Source organism: Musa acuminata, chromosome BXJ3-1, assembly GCF_036884655.1.
Source record: "Musa acuminata AAA Group cultivar baxijiao chromosome BXJ3-1, Cavendish_Baxijiao_AAA, whole genome shotgun sequence".
In the NCBI taxonomy this organism is placed as follows: domain Eukaryota; kingdom Viridiplantae; phylum Streptophyta; class Magnoliopsida; order Zingiberales; family Musaceae; genus Musa; species Musa acuminata.
Window position 1 is genome coordinate 8,973,806 of NC_088349.1, and position 22,604 is coordinate 8,996,409.

General features: G+C 36.2%; 2 protein-coding genes across 4 annotated transcripts; one reads left to right on the plus strand and one right to left on the minus strand.

The window, feature by feature from the left end:
- Window positions 1-757: 757 nt before the first annotated feature.
- Window positions 758-4,103, minus strand: LOC135629394 (ubiquitin-conjugating enzyme E2 variant 1C-like). The gene is made up of 4 exons (XM_065136695.1): window positions 3,943-4,103; window positions 1,389-1,528; window positions 1,184-1,309; window positions 758-1,089 (listed from the first exon to the last, which is right to left on the minus strand). The coding sequence occupies exons 1-4, from the start codon at window positions 3,977-3,979 to the stop codon at window positions 949-951; spliced, it is 444 nt and encodes a 147-aa protein (XP_064992767.1). The 5' UTR covers window positions 3,980-4,103; the 3' UTR covers window positions 758-948.
- Window positions 4,104-5,068: 965 nt separating this feature from the next.
- Window positions 5,069-21,980, plus strand: LOC135629464 (uncharacterized). 3 transcript variants are annotated; one of them, XM_065136857.1, is made up of 16 exons: window positions 5,069-5,489; window positions 6,776-6,837; window positions 6,900-6,967; window positions 8,074-8,195; window positions 10,661-10,766; window positions 10,879-10,930; window positions 11,003-11,120; window positions 11,227-11,257; window positions 11,502-11,525; window positions 11,657-11,781; window positions 12,425-12,506; window positions 17,780-17,902; window positions 17,994-18,047; window positions 18,125-18,194; window positions 19,859-19,892; window positions 21,326-21,980. In XM_065136857.1, the coding sequence occupies exons 1-16, from the start codon at window positions 5,285-5,287 to the stop codon at window positions 21,718-21,720; spliced, it is 1,671 nt and encodes a 556-aa protein (XP_064992929.1). In that variant the 5' UTR covers window positions 5,069-5,284; the 3' UTR covers window positions 21,721-21,980. The 3 variants fall into 3 exon arrangements, with proteins under 3 accessions (XP_064992929.1, XP_064992931.1, XP_064992930.1); XM_065136859.1 differs by lacking the exon at window positions 5,069-5,489 and adding an exon at window positions 5,551-5,635; XM_065136858.1 differs by lacking the exon at window positions 5,069-5,489 and adding an exon at window positions 5,989-6,138.
- Window positions 21,981-22,604: the final 624 nt, after the last annotated feature.

Genomic DNA, 22,604 nt, shown 5'->3' on the forward strand with positions numbered 1-22,604 from the left:
TTGCATTCCCCAGATATGCTGCAGGTTCTTGCTGGCACCGCTTGATCGCTCCATGTGCTCAACAACATATATAGCCATGTGAGTGGTCTCCTCTTCCTTTTCCTCTTTATCTCTAACAGTCATAACACCACGGACAACAGTATGAAGACATGGCATGAAACGAGGATGAACTTGCTTTCCCACTGTTACCCTTCTCGACCACCATCTCCCACGTTCGGGAGCCGGAATAAGCGGAGCAGCTACCTCTAATCGATTCATGCACATGCGAGAGGGCGTCATCCACCCAACCACCATCCTCCTCTCATGGCAATCGATCGATCGATCATGCCCTAAATCGATTCATGATCCTCCTCAGTCGGCCGTCACCATCATGAATGAAGCGGCTCGGCAATCATAGGACGTCGTGGAATATAGCTTATCTTTCTTCTTTCTTGGACTACCAGCTATTAATTAATTAGCTCCAAGCAAATGAAGAGCAAAAAGGATCAAATACCATCGTCAAGCAACATCTCATACGTAAAATGACAGATTAAACAGCACATGCAGAGGCGTATGAATTTCTTAAAAATCAAAATAAATATTTTTTTAATCATCAATATATCATTCAATAATTCTATCCCAAGCAATCCAATACGTATCATATTTTAAATTTTCATACTTATTTTATTATGACATTTGATTAATTGTTATCACATATATTATGATGGCCAAAGAGGCCGAGTAAAAACAAGACAAGGATGACAATACCACAGGCAGGTACGCAAACAAGAGACTTGGGCAATACATATAAGGTTGCACTTTAGCATTAGTGCACAGTCTACACGGAAATATATAACCAGGCAAACTACAATACTGAGCATGAAATAAACAAACTTATGTTCATTGATTAAACGATACATGACAGTTGATTTCGATCCAAATATGCAATGGTGAGAACCATTCATTGTCTTAGAAGTAAGTGCCCTCCGGAGGCTGAACTAATTTACGATTATATGATGCCGCCATTTCTTTCTTAAGATGTGTTAGAATATACTCCATTGTGTAATCACGTTGCCAGTTCCCCAGAACTAAAAATTTTTTTGGATCTACCTGGATTTATGGAAATCAAAGATCAGTTTCCGAGAGAAATAACTTCACCAAACACATCTAGAACTGTCGATTCATTTTGAATTGTAGGATTTACCACTCCTGAATCAGGATCGACACAGGTCATGTTGATGCGCGAGTGGAATCGGACGCTGGGTGGTTTATCTGGATAGTCCTTGTCACAGAACAACTTCAGCTGATAGATGCGACCCTCATGGACTGTCTGTAAAGGAGTACCGGTGCAAGAGATGCGAATAGTTCGAATATGGCAAGGTATGAAAGTTAAAAAATGAGTATCTCACATTATGGGGACCGATTATTGTTCCGGTCCATGAGCGCATGTAAATGTCATCTCCATCATCCATGCCATAGCTTACAGTCCCATCTCCTATGCCCTTCTCTCCTCGTTCGAGCTCTTCAAGCAATCTGAAGTTCCTAGGAACTGCATGCAACATCAATGAAGATATAGTATCCTATGATGGATAACTAATCAGACTGAATAATGAATTTATTTTAAATGAAGAGAACATGTAACAACAAAATGCCGAAATGTAAATATTGGTAACATCAATAAGTCTCCAAGCAGGTATTCTAATACCGTTGCATTTTTGAGGAATTCTAAGGAAATGATGACACAAACACCAGTTCCTCCCGAAATAGAATGACTGAGAATAAGATAAACTGAATAAATAACAAGTACTAATCATGTAAACAAAATTGAAAAAAAAGTTAGGTTATTAGGATGCTATTTTCTTGGAGTGGCTGAGAATATACATATCAAATGATGGGAAGGAAAAACGAGGGGCTGGGGCTGGAAGGAGATGAGTGATAAGAAAGAGAGGAACGGGAGGTGGGGTAGATCAAGCAAGTGGAAGGAAAGGAAACAGAAGCGAATACTAGGAATCTAAGATACCAAGTAATATTAGACTTGGGGATCTCAAGCTACATGAACTTAAAGCAGAGGGTAGAGTCAGGTTGGATTTAGATGTCTTTGAAAACCTGCCACAATCCCAGCAACATCTTTGTCGGATCAGGGAAATCTCACCACAATTAGATCAAATTATGAGATCAATGTCAACCTAGAAAAGCTGCAACTCCGAAACCAACCTCCTACTACCAGACTGAAATCATGAGATATTTCTCAGTGAAACAATCCTTTGCCTTACAGCATTTCCTCGCTGAAAACTGTATTTAAAAGATTATCTTGATCGATACAATCTTCTTTGAGATCATCATCCATTTTCAATCAGGTGCTCATTAAAAAGATAACATCTAGAGGTCCTCTTGCTATATTTTCGGCTTCACAAATAACTTCTGATGCAGCAGGGACTTCCATTCTAATTATGCACAATAGCCATGAATCCATAAGCAAGCGCCTAGGCATAAACAAAACTGTTGTGGCTTGGCTCCTTCAAATATCCATGATATATGCAACTAATCGTGTCCTTAAGCTAGAAAAAATGTATTGAACAAGCCCATCACTTACACTACATCATGTATAGATGTATGGTCATGCATGTTTGCACATTTGCAGGTCACAATGGATGCATATATCAAACTCATTTCTTCGTGCAACATACAGGTTTTATATTGTTTGAGATAAAATGATAAAAATACATGTAACTTTCTTGTATTATCTTGTAGAAATTCTGGCTTCTGGTTCTTCAAAGAGGACACCTGTGATCATTTAACCCTAGATTTAGGACCCTTGTTTAAGTTTGGTTTCATTCATCGCTCTCTCACTAAAGTTCAGAGATGCAGAATTCCGTGTTAAACATATACGTATGTATGTATATATATACATACATATATATATATATATATATATATACATACATATATATACATATGTATACGGTACTTTAAAAAAGACATGGGTAGGTGGCAAAGCAAGAGGGTATCAGTTCAAAAGTTATAAAAGCTTGAAGATAAAGAAAACAAGATAAAGTGCTTTTCCTGATGGATACAAATTCTAAAATCAGTTCATGAACTTAGTTCCATGTGAACCTACAAAAACAAGGACAGACGCTCAAGGGAAATTTTTAGAAGAGATCCCAAGTGTGTACAAATATATGAGCCTAAACATGACCGTTGCAAAGCTAGCTTAACGGGTCTCATGTGGTCGCTTCATATCAGCTTTGCAACGTGCAAAGAAAGAATTTCTGATGCTTTCATCCTCTAATCGCAGATTTCAATTGGATCTTATCAAATTATGGTCTGATAACAAACTTAACAAGAGATCTTCAGTAAATCTTGATGTCACCACTTCAGGCCTCTTTCTCTGAGCAGCCAATTCTCCATTTGAGAAAAGGTGATCGGAATTTACTTGTTGCCATAAAAAAATATAGTTAACTGCATTAAGGTTGACAAGGAGATATCTTCAATAGGAATCATAGAGGAATTCTGATACCAATATATGGAACATCAAAGACGATGATCCCTCCTAATAATAACGCTTGTATCATCTTTATCAATTCTCATGGCATAGCGATCTTAGCGATCCTCTTGAAAGTCCATGACAAGAGTATCACAGGCTATCCAATCAGTAGCATCAAGTCACACTACCGACAGAATCGCTGTTAAGAGAACAAAGATTGTCCAAAGCCCGATACATATCACAGATGATGTCCTATTAACGGATATCGACCGAATTCTTATCCCTCCGTGGTATCAATCAGAATCAATTCAATCCTCCCAAATAATAACAATCGAGAACGAACTTTTAGGGCTCGGGGTAGCGAAACCCCTTGTCAATCAGCATGCAGCGAAAGATTTATGCATAGATCGACCTGAAGCCCCCAACCTAGGTCAAAAGAAACGGGATGGAGAACGAGGGGAGGGGGAGAGATTGCTCACCGACGACGCCAGATCCACCGGAACCACCGAGCGTCATTGACGAGAGCTTCTTGGATCGATGATCTCCCTCGAGCTTGGTGGTCTCCTCGCGACCACGGACAACGCAGCCGAAGAGGATCTCGAGGCCACGGGTGGGATGGGAAGCCCTATTACACTGCGGGTCGATGTGATATAGCCGAGTAAGCAAAATTACATACAAACCCTCCCGAGTTACTTATATTTGTGTTTTTCACTTGTATTGGCAAAGATGTTATATGCTAAAATTGAAAGGTAGAAGAATATATATGTAAGAGTACTTATTAACATAAGGTCATTAGTGTCATTAAGTGAAACTAATTAATAATATATGAATGTGTATATATCATTTGTAAATTCTTAAAAATTCCGAAAATATAATGAAAACTTGGATTTTTGTGAATAGCATATATTTATTTGTTTTTAGGAAACGCTGACTTTTCTGTTTTTTTGCTTTTGTTATAAATAAAATGGATTTTTAAGTATTATTAGTCTTTTGTTATACTTAAGTAGATGCACTTTTTTTTTGCAATGATAAACTATAAATATAAGGTTATGATCTTTGATAAGCATATCTAATAGTGTAAATCTTATTGAATATAAATTTATCGAACGAGGTCTATTCCGTGTTTGCTGTCTTGTTGTGGGAGGCATCCGTTCACCAGTGTTCCGGATCATCTGTCACGTCCAAGCCAGAAACAACGCGGCGGGGAAATGTTATTATTAGCTGCGGACGTGGTCCCACAGGTGAGACGATGACGGGGAAAGTGGGGCCCCATGGTCTAGACCTCGTTACCCGTGTTTGCTGCCTAGACCGAGATAGGCATCTCTACCCGACTGCCGACAGTCAGCTGTCTCGGCCGAGTCGTCAACCATGCGATGATGGCTGACCGTTATACGATGGACAACTCGGTCCCACACAATCGACGAATGGAAAGAGAGAGTCCATCCCTGATCCATGGTTTGCCCGAAGCACCGAAGACGAACCAGCTTACCTGACCCGTCGTTGGCCCGTCTCGTACTTTTCTTTTTCTTTTCATTTAAATATGCCCCACAAGAAATCCAATCCCGCGTCTTATATCAAAAGCCCGAGGCACTTGAGGAGAGAGAGGGAGAGCAAAAGATAACGATCGGGTTCAATCCTTACCTTACACGCCAAAACATTAAAAGCCGCCGCTCCCAAATCCCTCCATCTCGCTCTCTCTCTCTCTCTCTCTCTCTCTCTCTCGTGCTCGACGTCTTTCGTTTATTTTTCCCTTTCTTTGCCTCTTATTATTTTCTTAGGGCAGAGCGAAACCCTAAGCTCCTCCGCCGCCCCGTCGTCGAGATGTCAGCAACCGGTGCGGACACCAAGCCGAAGGAGGGGGAGAACGCCGCCGTGGCTCCCGCCGCCGGGGAGGTCCTATACTGCGGGGGTACCAACTGGGACATGCTAGGCCGGAAGGGGGGCCCCAATGCTGTGAACCTCGTCTCCCCCACCAGGCTCCGCCCGCTCGTCGGCGTCGACATTCGCTTCGTGGCATCTGGTTGTAGTGAGTGCCTTATCCTTTCCCCTTCGTCCTTCTGTTTCCTTCGACCCATCCACGTTATCTGCTGCAGGATTGTTTACTTGAGATCTTACTTGATGCGCTCTGGATAGATTAATTGTGATGTTCGTGGCTCTGGATGCAGGACGGATGTGCGTTGCCTCTCTTTTCTCTCGTTTTGCCCATATTTCAAAGCGCTTGTTGTCCTTATTCGTAGAAAACGACGCCAAAAAGGCTCCGTCCACAGTGATACAAAGGACGTTTATGATGCCTTTAAAACTTTTCATTTTTAGAAGAGTTTTTAACTTAAAATTGAAGAATAACTTAGAGTGAATATTTTATGGTTTGATATTTGAACTTATGTACAATGCAGCGTGTTGTTTTTTTTCCATCTCTAACCTATACCTTGTCCTGAAGTGAAGAACTCAATGCTTCATTTCTGGTTGCGGTCAGGTGGAGATATCATTGTGTGGACCAGGATGTCAGAATACTTGCTACTCAGTTTTTCACTTTTCCATCATGGAGAGAGATATTGTGACTTAAGACTTGAGCGTTGCAATCATTGACTTTGAGGGTTTATAATGGGATCAAGAAGGTAGAATGGATACTTCAAGACTTGATTTGGAACTCTTGTGCAAAAAATGGAAGTTGAACGGTAGGTAACACTACAGAACTCTGTGCAATTCCTGGAGCAGCCATTCTGATTAGTGATCTGTTGGGCTGTTTAGAATGACATCAGTTGGAATTGCTTGAGGCTGAGTGAGTTTCAACCAATTCTGGTTGAGTCATGGTTGAGTTGATTCTGATTGATCACTCAGAAGAATGTTTTGGGAGTAGATTTAGTTGATTTCAACCTAATGAGAAGGAGTGGGTAAGAATAAGGGGAGCCCTAAAATCGTGAAGTGTGCTCATAGTGGTTAAGACATTTTCATATTTAGATGTTCTTTTTACTGGTTCATGTTTCTAGCATAATTCTTTTTAATTTTGATGTGACTTGATTCTTGCACAAGGCTTTTTTTTATTGTCATATCCTAAACTTGCATGCTATAGCCAACTAGACTCATTTTTGTTTAAAAAAGCCAACTAGGTACATTTTTAATAAAAAAATAATTTTGCATCATGTTTGCACATGATAACAAAATTACCAGTACAATGCATATTGCCAATGAAGTTATTTTGCAGTTTGTGCATTCAACAGCACAATTTGCCTGTTAAATGTCTTTGAAACCACTATCATCTAATCAGATTTTCTGGCATGCCTGATTTGGTCATTGCTTATAATGTTCTTGCAGCTTCTTGTCATTGTGTGGCTTTGGATGTTGAAGGTCGTTGCTATACATGGGGAAGAAATGAGGTATTATTGAACTTGAGAGATAGCTACATTTTGTTGGTACTCACACTACAACATGCTTACAGAAAGGGCAGTTGGGACATGGGGATACTCTTCAACGTAGTCTGCCAACTATTGTGTCTGAACTATCAAAGTAAGCTAATTATTCTTTTGCAATTTCTGTTTATTGGGCTTCATTTCTTTCATGGATTTAAGGGTTTCATGGAATCTGACTTGTCTGTTATATTTGAACTATTCATTTTTTGATAATTTAGGCATGGGCAAAGATTCCTTTATAGGGAAAATATTTTAGCTAGTTATACAGTAATTTAACTACATCCTCATTGGAGCTTGTAATTGATTGATGCAATATAACATGGATTTTTTTACTTATGCTGTTATCACCATTAAAACCTGTGCTTAATGGAACCTTTTGATCAAAGGTGATTCATGAATTTTGAGTGCTGTTGAGAAGTATCATGTCCTTCAGCATTAGTTTGCAAGCCAAACTTTGTTGAAGTATCTCAGGAATGCTTATTACCTGGTGTGGGCAGTTTTTTAATATTTCTTGGGGCATGCTTTTTGATTGAGTTGTTGTGGCACTTGGAGAGAATGTCCGTGATTTTTACTGTTGTCATTGTTATGCAAGAAGCATTAAGTAGCATAATTAAACAACATGCTTGACTTGTCAAAGTTATCTGGCTGGTTGATGGTATACTCTCTGGCATGATACTTTTCAAACCAACACTCTTTTTTGGTTCCTCATGTAACTGTCTACGACTATTGCTCAATTAAGTTTTATTGCACGGGGAAATTTTTATTCTCATTCTTAACAAAGAACTGATGTACTATACGATTGTTGGCATTCCTCATTAATGCTGTTCTCCATTTTATAGAGCTCACTGACTGAATGATATTGAAATCCCTATGAAATATGCCATCTAATGGTATATGCATCTGTATGTTCTTTTATTTTGGGGTGGTGAGGGGTTGGGAGGACAGATTAGCCAAATTATTCATTCTGTAGAATGTAGATTTCTTTCCCCTCTTTCATAATCTGTTTCACTCCATTTCTGTCATTGAAATCTGAAAGATAGTTAAAAGTTTTTTTCATGTTTTTCCCCCTTCTCCGACATATATAACAGAACTGGTCTGAGTCTTCAATGATGACTGCTGCATTGGTTTTGCTATATTTCTGGTTTTTATTACTGTTGAAACACTTCAACTAGTTGCAACTCACGAGATGATTCAATTTTACAGGTATAATATTACTAGAGCGGGTGCTGGGAGAAACCACACTGTCGTAATTACCGATGATGGGAAATCCTTCTCTTTTGGTATGAATAAGCATGGGCAGTTGGGTTCAGGTTCAGTAAAAAATGGTTAGTCCTTATGGATGATTTTCTATTTATATCTCACTATCGACTATCTTTTCTTGCATGTTGCACTATGTTACTGGTTTTGAATATTTTGATTGCAACTATCATATCTAATGCACAAAAGAATCAAACTCTCTTTTATGTTATGGAACACAAAAGGAAGGGTGGTTTGATTGATGGATTTAAGACACTAATTTGGTTCCTGTCATCTACTTGTGTTTTGATGGATCTATAATTTGGTTATCTTGTGAACTGGCATTGTCAATTCATTTGAACAGCATTTATTTTAACTAAATTATAGTTTGATAAATTGATGCTACGACTAGGTTTGGAAAGAGTAGCTGATATCAGCAGATTTAATATTGCACGCTTCTATATGATACTGGGCATAATCTACATTAATTATCGCTAAACAAATCTGAATAGTTGGGTGATTGATTGTAATGAAAGGATGCAATTCATATAACTGCTTATGGTATGACAATGTCGTGGCAGAAAAAATCCAATCAGTTAAATAACAGCTAAGGAGCTTGTCTTGCCACATGGATTCTGAAATGATATGCAATTTTCTTTCCATGTAGTACTGATTAGGAGCTTTGAATTTTTTTTATATTTTCATCTTACTGAGTATTTTTATGTGACATGACATGCAAAATGATATAACAACCTTATGTCTTCTGGAAGGAATTTTTAGCAGCTAGAATGTTCTGTATGCAATATAAGGTAATCTCAAGAGGATAGTTTCTGCTTAGTTGTATATGGCACTGGCTATTAAGGACACAAGTAATTTCTCTATGTATTACCAAAGTTTTTCATTACCAAGTCTAACCTACCAAATCTATTGTCCACCACTCTTTAAAGATTTTACCATCTTAGTCTTCTGACTTCAAGAAACTACACGGCTTGTGCCCTTTCTGTTTCTTATAATGAGATTTAAATTTTTGGACCTTTGCTTCACTTTTCTCCACATTTCATGTACATGGGGTATGTAGTGCTTGTTGAAAAGATAATGTCTCCAACATATCATCAGAAAATGTCATGCACCATAATGCTCAAAACATAGACATGCTTTGGTGAGTGTACAGTTTCTTAATCATGCCTTTTTTGATTCCCTAATCTTCCATCATGTACTGCTGTTCTTCTGTGGCCCTAAAATTTTAGTGCTATCCTGATTGTTTGTATGACATAAGCATCCTATTTAAGATGCAACTTGTTTTTTAGAATCTTTTTACTTTGGCTTTGTCGAATTGGATTCTGTCTCTTGTTTCATCTTATTGATTGCTTTCCAGTATTGCAAAGTGGACAAAAAAACAGTAGTTACTCGTACAAGGGAGAAAGCATGAAAAATCCAGAGTCTGAACTAAGCAAGATTATTCGACCATGAGAAATTTACAGCACTGGCCAACCCCTCACCAACAAATTCATATCAAATATAGCTGGATACATCCCATAACAGCTTAGGTTTATTGAAAAGATCTACAGAATAAGCAAACCTAGAAAGCTCATCGAGCAACTAAGAGTACTGGTATATTTTGCTGGATGTATCATCTCTAGTAATCTTTGTATCCTCTCTCCAGTGCTTAAATGATTTCAGTCATTACATTACTCATGTAAGGTGTTCGGCCACCTTATTTGTTCGAATATAACTACGTTTATTGTCTAGCTTTTGTGTTTTATTTGTTGATAAGGACTACATGATGCATGATTTTAGTGGCCAGAAGGAGCATCTGTTCTTATTTTGGAAATGCTATGAAAAGTTCGCATATGTCCATTCTGTCATTTTATGCTTATTCTTGTATCATTAACCAATCAGTATGTCACTTAAAGTCTTTCAGTTAAGCCCTTAATTTTAATTCTATATAAAAAAAGATATTTTACAACTGTATACTGCATTTCATCAGCATCTTCTGTTTAATCGAAATGTGGACAATTTTTCTGCTCCATCTAACTTTGTTGTATGAGCTTTTCTTTTCAGATAAATTTGTTATCTTATTAAATTCAGGAAAAGTGAATCGCTCTTTGTAAGACTGAAGAGTCAAATACACAATTTCTTTTTTCAACAATGAATCAATTAGAAAGCAATTTCATTTTGCGACACTTGTCACCACTAGTTTTAAATGAATTGACTAGCATTTTAGGCCATTTGTCATGCAACTATCTTGTGAAATCTTTTTGTTACAATTCTGCCTCTGTAAATAGTTGATTGAAACTTTCTAACTTATCTTCATTCTTATGAAATTTTTTTGTTTTATTTCTTTTATAGAGGAGGTAAGCTATTTATGCAACATATTTGAATAGTGTAGATATTGAATTGCACATGCAACGCTTGTTCTTCTATGTTTCTATGTTTCTTCAATTATATTCATCAATAGGAATTGCTGTTATTATTATGGTTTTATCAAGCTGAGATCTCTGGTTGGTGAACTGCTTCTGTTTTTTCATAGCTATTGCTTCATTAATTTCTGTAGAAATCGAGCCATCTCCGGTCATATGTTTGGTCTCTCAAGCCACAAATGTTGTATGCGGTGCTGATTTTACTGTATGGCTCACATCAGTGGAGGGTTCTTCTATACTGTATGTTATGTTAAAAATCATGTTCTTGATGAGCAACAATCTTCACTGTTCATTAAATCTTTTGTATGTAGAGATGGTAATCATCTGATTTTCTTTGTATGATGATATGTAGAACTGCTGGTCTTCCTCAGTATGGGCAACTTGGACATGGAACTAACAATGAGGTTAGCTTGGGAATCCCAAAAGAAACTTGTTTTTGAATTTTTATTCCATTGATGTTTGTTTCATTCTTGCAGTACAATTCTAAAGATAGCTCAGTAAAGCTAGTTTATGAGCCTCAGTCTCGACCACGAGCAATAGCTGCATTCTCTGGAAAAACTGTTGTCAAGGTTGCTTGTGGAACTAATCATACAGGTTCGGTTTTAGTTCTCTAATTTGCTACACATTGTAATGTGTTTGTGTTTGAACTAACCATTGATCAGCTGCCTTTTTTGCTTATGTCGTGGACGTCACATTCTAGTTGCTGTTGATTCAAGTGGCTTTGTTTACACGTATGTGCCATAACCAGTGACCAATATCTAGTTTGTCTTCTTTTGATGTGTGGTGATCGGTTTATTCCTTATTTCTTAGTGATTGTTGCCTTTTCTCTACAATTTTCTATCATATTTGCATCTACATGTGGAGACTTGCTAATCTATTTTATATGTTTATCTTAAATATTAACTTTTTATATTATTGATAATATATTTTATTGGTTATCTCAAATATCTAATCTTCATTTTCACTTTAACGCAGGTGGGGATTTGGTGGATATGGAAGGTAATGGCATATAACGAAATATCTTTTATGCAATTTGTTACTTTTCTATGCCTTTTGGTCTCGATTCATGTCTTATTCCATGGTTTATGTGCATCTTTTGTCTTATTTTTTTTTATGTTGGTGATGTTTAGGCTCGGTCACCGGGAGCAGAAGGATGAGTGGGTTCCTCGCCTTGTCGAGGTTTTCCAGAGACAGAATGTTTTACCTTCTAATGCTATAGTTTCAGCAGGTTCGGTCAATTCTGCTTGCACTGCTGGTATGTATTTTCTCCTTCCTCATGTTATGTATTCTCTGACATCAAAATAACATTCTTGCTTTATTGCTTCTAAGGCCTTTATCACCTTATCATTTTGTGGTTCCAGTTTATGATGCACCTTTTGCATTTGATACTAAACCCTCGAAGAGTGTTTGTTTAGATTAATGTGCTAGTTCAGAAATTCCAAATTGATTTTTAATTTTACATGTCTTTATTTGATTTATGGTTTTGTAGTTATGCATATTTTAAATTTTACACTAACGATGTTGTGTTCTTCGATATGCCTTCTGTTTTAAGATGATTCAATTGATTTTTTAATTAATGATTTAGATGCATTTTTTCCCAATACTAGAAGCAATATTCACTCTGACAGAGGCCATGTAGGAGGAAATAATCTTCCTAATGGTTAGTTAAATAAAGATGATGTGTGGTATCTTTTGTATTTAACTAACCATTATTTAACTAACTAGCAATTCTACACACACCACCTTTATTAAACTAACCATTATTTAAAGAAAAAAAACTAATTGTTGATAAAAAATTCATGAAAAGGGAATATAACAAACATGACATTTTCTATATTGAGTGAAGAAAATTGATGGTTTACATGCTATTGTGCCTTAATGTATTTTTTTTCCTATAGGAGGAGGGCAATTATATATGTGGGGAAAGCTAAAAACTACTGGTGATGATTGGATGTATCCTAAGCCTGTTATGGATCTAAGGTTTGCTTGTGTAGTCTTTGTTTTGTAAATTATTTGAATGATCCAGTTGCCTTTTTTTCTTTTCTTGTTAGCTTATTGAAGTAGATATATTGAGCTATCTGTGTTGTTTGTCTTTGCAACATACTATAACAAAAGTAATAAAGTCGCAAGTCTTAACTATTTGGGGTCGATTACATGAATCTTTTGTCACTATTGAGATATATAAAAAGTCATATGTTAAGTTCAGAGTACTTAAATATTTATTTATAGTTTCTATTAAAGTCTTTTTAGGTTTTTATTTATCGCTCTTTGTATCATTAACATTAATTAATTTACTTTTTCTGACTATCGCATTCGGAGGTCTCCTAAGCACATGTCCATATCATCTTAAACGATTTTCTCTCATCTTAATCTCTATCGAAGCGATATCTAATTGTTCATGAATAAAAGTGTTTTTCTTCTATCTTTCATATTAACTCCATACATTCATTTTAACATTCTCATCTTGGCAACAAGACTTTTTATATTTGTTATTTCTTGATTGCCCAACACTCGAATCTATAAAGCATTGCTGGTCTCACAAATGTTTTATAATCTTTTTTTTAATCTTAAAGGTATCCGATTATCACAGAAGACTTTTGATGGCCCTTATCATTTTAACCATTTTGTTTTTACTCTATGAATAATATATTTATTTATCTCTTCATCTTGTTAAATAATTGATTCAAGATGCATGAAATTTTTACTTAATAGGGCTTTTTGTCCACTTAACTTAACTATATTCTTATATTTATCTCTAGAATTGCTAAAATTATATTTTATATATTCAGTTTTAGTCCTACCTAATTTAAAACCTTTAGTTTCTAAGGCTTTCCTCCATAGCACAAGTTTATAATTAATTCCACTTAGGTTCTTATTAATTAAGACAATATCATCAGCAAATAACATACAGTAGGGAGGTCTATTATGTGATTAGTAAATTTATCCATTATCATTGTAAAAAGATAGGAACTTAATGTGGATCTTTGATGTAATCCCATGCTAATAAGAAACTCACAAGATGCACTCCTTATAGTTCTAAGACTAGTAGCTATATTATCTTACATATCTTTAATAACATCAATATAATTAGTGGATACACTTTTTTTTTTTCTAAAACCCACCATAGTAAATCTTTATAACCCTATCATAGGCTTCTCTAAGTCAATAAAAATCATATACAAATCTTTTTTTTCTTTTCATTTTTTCATTAATTGTCTTAATAGATAAATAGCTTTTATGGTTGATCATCTAGGCATAAAACCAAATTGATTTTCAGAGATATTTGTTTCAAGCCTTAAGCTACTTTCGATAAATCTTTCCTAAAGTTTCATAGTATGACTTATGATTTTAATTCCTTTATAATTTGAACAATTTTGTATGTCATCCTTATTTTTATAAATTGACATTAAAAAAATATTTTCTTCATTCATCAGACATCCTTCCGAATATTATGATTTTGTTAAATAAGTTAGTTAATCAAGTTACCCCATTGTCCTCTAAACTTTTCTAGATCTCAACAAAGATACCATTAATCCCACACTTTTAGTTATTTTCATCTTTGTTAATACATCTTTTACTTCATTAGCTCTAATTTTATGAGCAAATCTATAATTATTAACTCTATCACTATCATTTATCATTAAATCTAAAATATGTGTAGAATATTCATTAAATAATTTATAAAAATAATTTTTTTTATCTTTCTTAATCTCATTATCATTAACAAGTATTATTTGATCTTCATCTTTAATGTTGCTAATATTGCTTAAATCCTTACATTTTCTTTTCCTAGCTAGCTTAGTACCAAATTTATTATAAAAATATTATAAGTGTTAGATTTGATTATGGTTGTTCGACTTGGGAGTCAAGTCGGATCCAACTTAGTTCTTATATGAGCTAACCTTGTAAAACTTTTTCTCGTCGAATGAGCACCAAATCCGACGAGACTATGTCAGGGCCACTTCTGACAAATGTCCTTCCAATGGTTAAGTCAGTAGCTAGTCGGACTAGTCGGGCTGAAAAGCCAATGTCCTTGGGGGCTTCTTGTAATGGTGGTCACTTTGAGTCGTTACACCCATCTATTATGCAATTGGTGCAATAATGGACAGCATGGGATTCGATCGAAACTGTCACCACCCAGCGTCGAACTTGGGATTGTGTAATCGTCTCCACATGGCACTCATCGGGGACAAACAAATGGCCTCATCAATCAATCGTTTCGGGTCCAAGTGGTAGAGGTTGGTGGCTCACCAACTAGCTGGAACTGATGTGTCCTTCGCATCACTGATGTGGTCGGTTGGTTGGCCACGTCTCCCTGACATGCTGGTTTAATGAGGTCGACACATCGGCTCGTGGAATCGATGTGTCAGCCACGTTAATTTTGCTATATCAGTAAGCTTTATATCTTGCCATACTAACTACCTTTTTAACCTCTTTTTTAGATTCTTTATATCTTTTAAAATTTTCTTGTTTTTATAATTTTGTCAATCTTTAAAACATGATCTTTTAGTAAAAGTTACTTTTTGAACTTTCTTGCACCACCACCAACTCTCTCTTAAAGTTACATCTCTACCTTTAGTTCAGTGATTTAAAAAGTGCTAGGTGCCAAAAGGCGTCACGGTCCAAAAACGCCCGAGGTGCTAGGCGCTTGCCCAGGCGGTCGCTCAAGCGAAGTGAGGCGCTAAAAATTAATAATATTAAAATTAATAGTATTAAAATCAAAATAATAGTGTTATATTGTATACTGTTAACAGTATACAGTATAACAGTATACTGTATACTGTTAACAGTATACTTTCGATTTCGAAAGAGGAGAAGCGAATGAGAAGAGAAGAGTGTAAGGGAAGATTGAGGGTGCTGAGAAAAGCGGGAGCGGCAACGGTAGCAGCAACGACGAGCGACAACGGTGGCAGCGACAGCGGTCGCAGCGAGCAGCGACAGCGGTCGCAGCGAGCAGCGACGAGCGGCGAGCGGCAACAGAGGCAGCGACAGCAGCGAGCAGCGGTTGCGACGAGCGGCGACAGTGGCAACGACAACGGTAAAAGCGAGTAGCAGCAACTAAAGCATCGGAGACCGAACCAGACCTAAACCGCTGGTTTGGTTGCCTGGTTTAACCCAGGCGCTTGGGCTCGAGTGAGCACCTAGGCGGCGCCTCTTTGAAGCGCGTCGCCTGGAAATGTAGCGAGGCGCTCGGGCCTCGCCTCGCCTCGCCCGAGCGCCTTTTTAAATCACTGCTTTAGTTTCACCAAGAATCTCTTTTGTTAAACTCCTAATCTTGTTAGTAATTATAGTTCAAATAATATTAATATTATCCTCATTTAAGATCCAAGTCGTCTCCTTTTCAATCATATTCTTAAAAGTGTTTATATTATCATCTTTAAAATTTCACAACCTAGTCTATTTGATCAGGTATACCTTTATAATTCTTACAAATAACTTTATCTATCTTTTTAGTCAGAAAAAAGTCTATAGTCAAGTTGTGATCAGTCTTATAAGTAATCAAATATTTATCTCTCTTCTTAAAGTGAGTATTTACAATTATAAGATTATATGAAGTTGCAAAATCTGAAATCATATCACCATCTTCATTTCTCTTCCCATAATCAAAGCCCCCATGCACCTCTATATATTCACCATATGTTTTCCCTACTTGACCATTCAAATCTCCTCCAATTATAAGCTTTTCGGCTATAGGCATTCCTTGAATGATATATAAGCTTTCTCAAAATTCTCTTTTTGTTTGATCATCTAATCCCACTTGAGGGGCATAAGCACTAATAACATTCATAATATCTTGTCGTTTCACAAATTTGAGAACTATAATTTTATCTCTAAATTTTTTATATCTATAACAGTGTTCTTAAGATCCTTATCAATAACAATTCTTACACTATTTCTATGTTTAACTTTTTCAGTATACCAAATTTTAAATTTAGTACTATCAATCTCTCTAGATTTCCCCCCTACTCATTTAGTCCCTTGTAAGCAAATAATATTTATTCTTCTTTTGATCGTAGTGTCTACCTATTATAATCCCTTCCCTGAAAGTGTTCTTATATTCCAAGTTGTTAACCTAACCCTCTGTTCTTTGATTAACTTTTTTATTCCCATTGGTCCAACAATGAGAGAACCCTAGTCTACTTGGCACCACATCCGAGTGTCGATGTGATGGGTCGTTTCCGGGGGACCTCTTAGCCTTTCGCTTGCAATTCGGGACACTAGGTGGTGAAGGTGCCTCATGTCACTTCGGGTGACGACCTAGCTCTATATTGAAATTGGTTAAGATCTATGTTCATGAGATCTCATATAGTTTTGTGCTTATTGTCGGTGACATAACATAACCCTCCACCTTTTTCATCCGGGCTTGGGATCGGGCGGTGTTATCTTAGTAATATTACTAATGTCTAAAATATATATGCAGATGCAGTTTGGGTTTAACATTTTTAAAAACTTTTGTAGGTCTTGAAAAAAGATCATTTCATTATTATGATTAAATTGACAAAACTAACAAAAGCACATTTCATTATTTCCCCCAAATTACAGCCCTTTGAATTAATTGGATTAATCTTTTATGGGCATTCTTCTGTTTTTTGGTAAATGTTCGTTATGAGATTGCTATTAGTTCTCTTTATTTGTTTGCTTATTATGGTGAGGCTACCATACCCAGAATTGGCAGGAGTCTCATTCATTTGTTATACCCTTTTAGTTTATTAACAATATGTTATTGACTGCTAGGTCTTTTGGTTATTCTTTATACTTGTTTATCTCTCTTGCCAAATGAAAAGCAGGTAACAAGGAATGTTTTAAGTTGTGAAGCATGATTACATATAGGATATATCAATATGACATGATGTGAGGATCGGCAGACCCTCCTAAAAATGGAATGATAGTCAAAACTTGTGGAAGAGGGGCATGATTTAGGATGGGAAGCACAGGGAATTAATGTGTTCTGAATTGTGGATGTTGGTGCTTGTGGTCCATCAATAACAAATTATACAACATGCATCTTTCCTTTTCCATTGAATGAAAATGATAGGAAAATGTTGAGATGATTATTTGGAAGAACTTCTGATCAGGTTGATGGGGAACTTGGATTGCTCAGTATATACATATGAAAAGTATTACCTGCAATTGATTTCTCTAAGATTATAGTACTTGAGACACTACCATCTTTCATGTTTCAGTTAGCTTGGTTATTTCTTACGGTGGTTACCCTATTTTGGTTATGGTGACAATCTGTTTGTTTTATTTAGTGGCTGGAATATCCGCTGCATGGATTCTGGTAATATGCACCATGTTGTTGGAGCAGATGATTCGTGCATAAGTTGGGGTCATGCACAATATGGGGAGCTTGGATATGGCCCACTAGGACCAAAGTAGGGCCAAAATTTAGTTGTCCCAGAATTTCATTAATTGGCAAGTTATTTGTGGTTTATGCTGGAAACTAATTATGCTGCTTTAATCTAGATCTTCTGCAAATCCCAAAAAGGTTGATATCCTTGAGAGTATGCGTGTCACAAGGTAGTTAACTTCCTGCTGCTTTTGTATTTGTATTCATGTTTCTTGATATGTAATTATAATTTTGAATTACTTTTTAGTGTGGCTTGTGGAATGGGTCTCTCGTTAATTGTTATAGATAGAGCAAATGCTGGTGATAAACTGGATCAGGTGAGCATTAGAATACATACAGGCTAATTTTCCTTTGTACATCCTTTCTTCTATGGTTGCTTATTTGTTATTTGCATTCTGTTAGGAAATAACTGTCATGTTAACAGAACAAAGTGTGATTCTTGTTGTCAGTCTGTTTTGGTAGGAATGAAGGTGTTGAATTTTTAATTTGAAGTTGCTACCCTTTTCATGTACTTCTGCCTTCACCTCTGTTGTGACATAATCATGAGGTCTCCATGAATCTCATGTCTTCTCTTTTCCTGTTTCTGTAGGATGCTTGTGTACAGAGTGTGAATGCATTCCTGTAATCTAATATCGAGACAAGCATATTTTGATGTATTTTTGAGCCAAAACACATAACTGCAGTATCTGCTTCATTTCTTGATGGGCATATAGAAATACAACATTCATTTCTTTGGCTTCTTTCAAATAATCACTTTATTTGCATGTTCTTTTTGTTTTTTTGTTTTTTTTGTTTCCTCTTGCTTCACCACAAACTGAACACTATAAAATGTTTTGTTAAAATTTGCCTAGTTAAGGTGCAAATTGACCAAAGCAAAACATAGCAGAGAGTTACTGAGCTAAATGTTGATGCTATTCTTTACTTATTTCATATATACTTGTATATTTGCTTCCTAGTTGCTAGACTTGCTGTATTTGTTACTGAAAATTCTAGTCAAGTATCCTAAATAGCAAATAGACTTTGATTTTCAAATGCTCAATAGAGAGCCTCTATGATAATATTTGTTTGCATTTGATGTGTAGTGGTCTATGCTCATCTTTGTGCATAATCTATTTATCAATCAAAACATATGCTATTGGACAGTTATATGATCATTTTTGAGGTGAGGATTACTTTGGAATTATGCAGATATGGATGTTCTTTGGTGTCATTAGTTCATCAATATTTCTTTTAGGTTCGTCTGACTTCATCAGTACCTTAGCATTGGCTAGTTTGAGAATGATCAGTCCCTATCTTTACGATAATAATATGTTATTTAACTTAAATGGCATCAGAAAAATCTTGTCCACTCGGGATTCTTCAATTTTTCAGAATAAATGCATTCGTTAGTGCATGATTGACTGCATGAATTTTTCAAAGATGAGCAATAATTTGTATGTCATATTCAGGAGAATGATGTTACCAGAAATCTACATTTTAGTATGAAAACTGTGGAAGATCATTGCACAACTAAGGCTGACACTGATTTATTTCATTTGTGTAATGTGTATATTGATTCAACATTATACATGTACATATCTGGTTTGACATTTAGGACTTTCTCTAAACATTATCAACATGTCATGGTCTATATTTATTATTGAAAATGAGACAAGATAGATATTTCATGGCTGTTGCTTGCACTATTAATTTATATCAGCTACTGTTTCATTAGTCTCGCATCGATGGGAGCCTTGTGCACTGGAGGTTGCTCCTTTGCGACTTGAGTGACCAAGGTTCCAGTCACCAAAAAATTTTTTTATTTATAAAACGTAAGAATGTGTATATTGACCTTCTGAGTTCACCCTCTTTTTACAGATTCCTTAATCTGTCATGCAAGCTTCTTTTTCTCCCCCTCTTTTCAACATGGATGAAATACTGCTTTTCCTTTTTCTGTTTCCTCACTGGATGGCTTTTGCTCTGATAATTCATCTTTTTGCAGCTGGAAGTTTTTGATGGTGGCTCTTCTGCTGAAGGTACGTCGACAGTGCTATTTATGCTGTTCGGTGTTAGACAACACTCAAGATTTTATAATGGCTAGCTAAGCTGTGTGTTGCACAGGGTTTCTACCCAAAATAACATTTAAATTTAATGATTAGAACTTAATTATTATTATTATTATTTTTATTGTTGTGATAGTTGTATTGTCATCTTTTTGTATTTTATAACAGGTTTTTCGTAAGGGAAAAATGGGACCACCAACTTAATGAATTATTATGAAGTAACATCATTAAAACAATTGGAGCAATTACATTCTATTAAGCGATTTGAAAATTGAAATTTGTAATCGGTAGTTTAATTATATTTTCATATGTATCATGTAGAATCCCTAATTAATATTTTGAAATTAACTTTACAAATATATAATATAATTGTGATGAATACACTTTTTTTCAATATCAGAAGATATCATCATTTTGTTGGAGGTACTCTTGTTTAAATTATGGTTTGTGACTGCATCCGGATCAACTTTCACTGATCCTTTTTGGTTCTCACTTCTATGCTATATTATTATTATTCATTGGTAGGAGTTGTCATATTTTATCCCAAGTCTGGAACAAAGAGAGTTGCATTGCTGCTAAGAGCCTGTATAAAACACTATAAAAGATAATGGATCATTATGGAACATGACTTAGGGTTATGACTTCTAGGTCATGACAGAGAAGTTGGCAGGCGGTAGTACTTAGTCACCTGGATTAAAATTTTTCTGTACTAAAACTATGAACCACAGTGTGAGGCTTTGAAAGAAGATGAATGAACAAAATTCAGTTAACTCACAACATGCCAGGAAGATCAACCATGATTCTACCCACTGCTTGAGACAATAATTAAAATAAGAATCTAAAAGAAGATTTGTTCTTATTTATCAACTAAAATTCATGATAAACTATCTAAGAATATATGGTGGTCATTGAAAGATATTTTTCTGTACTGAGATGGGTGGTAAGAAATGTAGGACTAAACCACCAATTATCAGTTCCCTGATCACTAGAACCTGGTTTGTTCTGAAACAGGTCGGCTTGGGATTATTATTGAGACAAAGATTGATTTATTTTTTAAGTGAGTTCCAGTTCAAGTTGCATTGAATTCGGTGATTGTCTGTTTAGACATTGAATTATGGGTGGAGCAGTCTGCAATTCCTACGATTTCTGTGAATCATATTGTGAAGAAAGAAACAAGGCACCATGGGAGAAAAATCTTCTTATTTTATTTTATTTTCTGTGGAGGAGCATGTGCTGAGAGGTTTTTTCACTCTAGTCATGGCACTTTCAACCCAAACATTGCCCCTCCTTGTTTCTAATTTGTCTGTAATATAGAAAACAATGATAACAGAAATTCTTTTTTTTTAACAGCTCTCCAGCTTTACTAGTATCCTGATTTTAGATTATCATGACTGTGTTTGCTTTAGGACCAGAAGAAACCAAGAATGGAAGTGTCACCACTGTCAAGAGTGCATCTAAGAAAAATGCCAATTCTTCTTCTGGTACTAAGAAACGGAAGGGCAAGGACTTGTCGGAGTCTGACGAGGAAGACGATGAAAGTGAAGATGATGATAGCGAAGATGATGAAGGTATCAATGGTGTGAAGAGAAAGCAGGGTGGGAGAACATCTGGCAGAGGCCGGGGGAGGGGTGGCAAAAAGGTGGCTACAGCGGCAAGGAGCTCTAGTAAGGGAAAGAGTCGCCCTAAATCTAACAGTAATAGTTCTTTTAATGATGAAACACATTCTTCAGCTAAGAAATCGAACTCAAGCCATGGCCGTGGACGAGGAAAATCTGAGAGGAGGGGTCGGTCCAGTAGATGATAGAAGTCATATTTGCCTGAAATTTTGTTTTTGGTTGGAAATTGACAACATTGGGACTAACTTGAGAGTTTGACAATTCATACTTGGTCGTATAGTTTATTTAAACAGTCTCTGATAACAAGGCTTTTTGAGACATTTTTTTTAAACTTTTGTTCATTGATGATGATGAATTTTAGATGAAGTGTATTCATTAGGTTCAAAACTACGTTGTTGTAAAATACCTCTTCATTTTGTAGTTAAGTTCATTGGTGGAATATCCATCAAGGGAGTGTCATCTGCACACTAAGTGACAATGCTGATGATTCTTTGGTTTCTCGAACGATGGTTGTTTGGAGCCACTGTGATTTAAATTTTCCAAGGTTGCTACAAATAATGTGGTAAATACTGTCTTGAGGGGCATTAAAGTTGGATTGGTTTTCTTTGGAGGCCTATTAGATCCGTTCAACATCCATGTTATCTCATTGATTACTCTATTGTAGATTCCACCGGGAAGATAGTTGTCATCTTTGCCAATGTTTCTGTTAGATTTAGAACTTTTACTTTAGACAGGTGTAAAAGATACATAATATTTGTGTTCGATAGAATGCATGGACTTGAATTCTGCAATGATGCATGTATCATCTCACTGTGAGCACCACCGGCATTCATGTCTGCCCCTGCATTACATGCACCATGTTAGACTAACATCATGACATGTACGTGATGCACGTGACAGGTAACCCCATCTTCACTATTGGCGTCGGTGGCGGCAGGACCATCTCGTCTGCCATCGCGTTTCCAAATCCGATCTAATCTAATCTATACGATTGGCGAGTCACAATCAAGCCAGATGTGTCAAATCTTTAGGTTTCATCCCAAACGCTTTTTGACGTTGCACTTGCTAT

Bases quoted from the DNA above. Each gene is read 5' to 3' on its own strand.
- LOC135629394 (XM_065136695.1), bottom strand. From the start codon at position 3,979: ATGACGCTCGGTGGTTCCGGTGGATCTGGCGTCGTCG. The intron at 1,529-3,942 runs GTGAGCAATCTC...TGTTGCATGCAG, and splicing joins CGGTGGATCTGGCGTCGTCG to TTCCTAGGAACTTCAGATTG. The intron at 1,310-1,388 runs GTGAGATACTCA...ACTCCTTTACAG, and splicing joins CAATAATCGGTCCCCATAAT to ACAGTCCATGAGGGTCGCAT.
- LOC135629464 (XM_065136857.1), top strand. From the start codon at position 5,285: ATGTCAGCAACCGGTGCGGACACCAAGCCGAAGGAGGGGGAGAACGCC. The intron at 17,903-17,993 runs GTAGGGCCAAAA...GCTTTAATCTAG, and splicing joins TATGGCCCACTAGGACCAAA to ATCTTCTGCAAATCCCAAAA. The intron at 18,195-19,858 runs GTGAGCATTAGA...ATCTTTTTGCAG, and splicing joins CTGGTGATAAACTGGATCAG to CTGGAAGTTTTTGATGGTGG.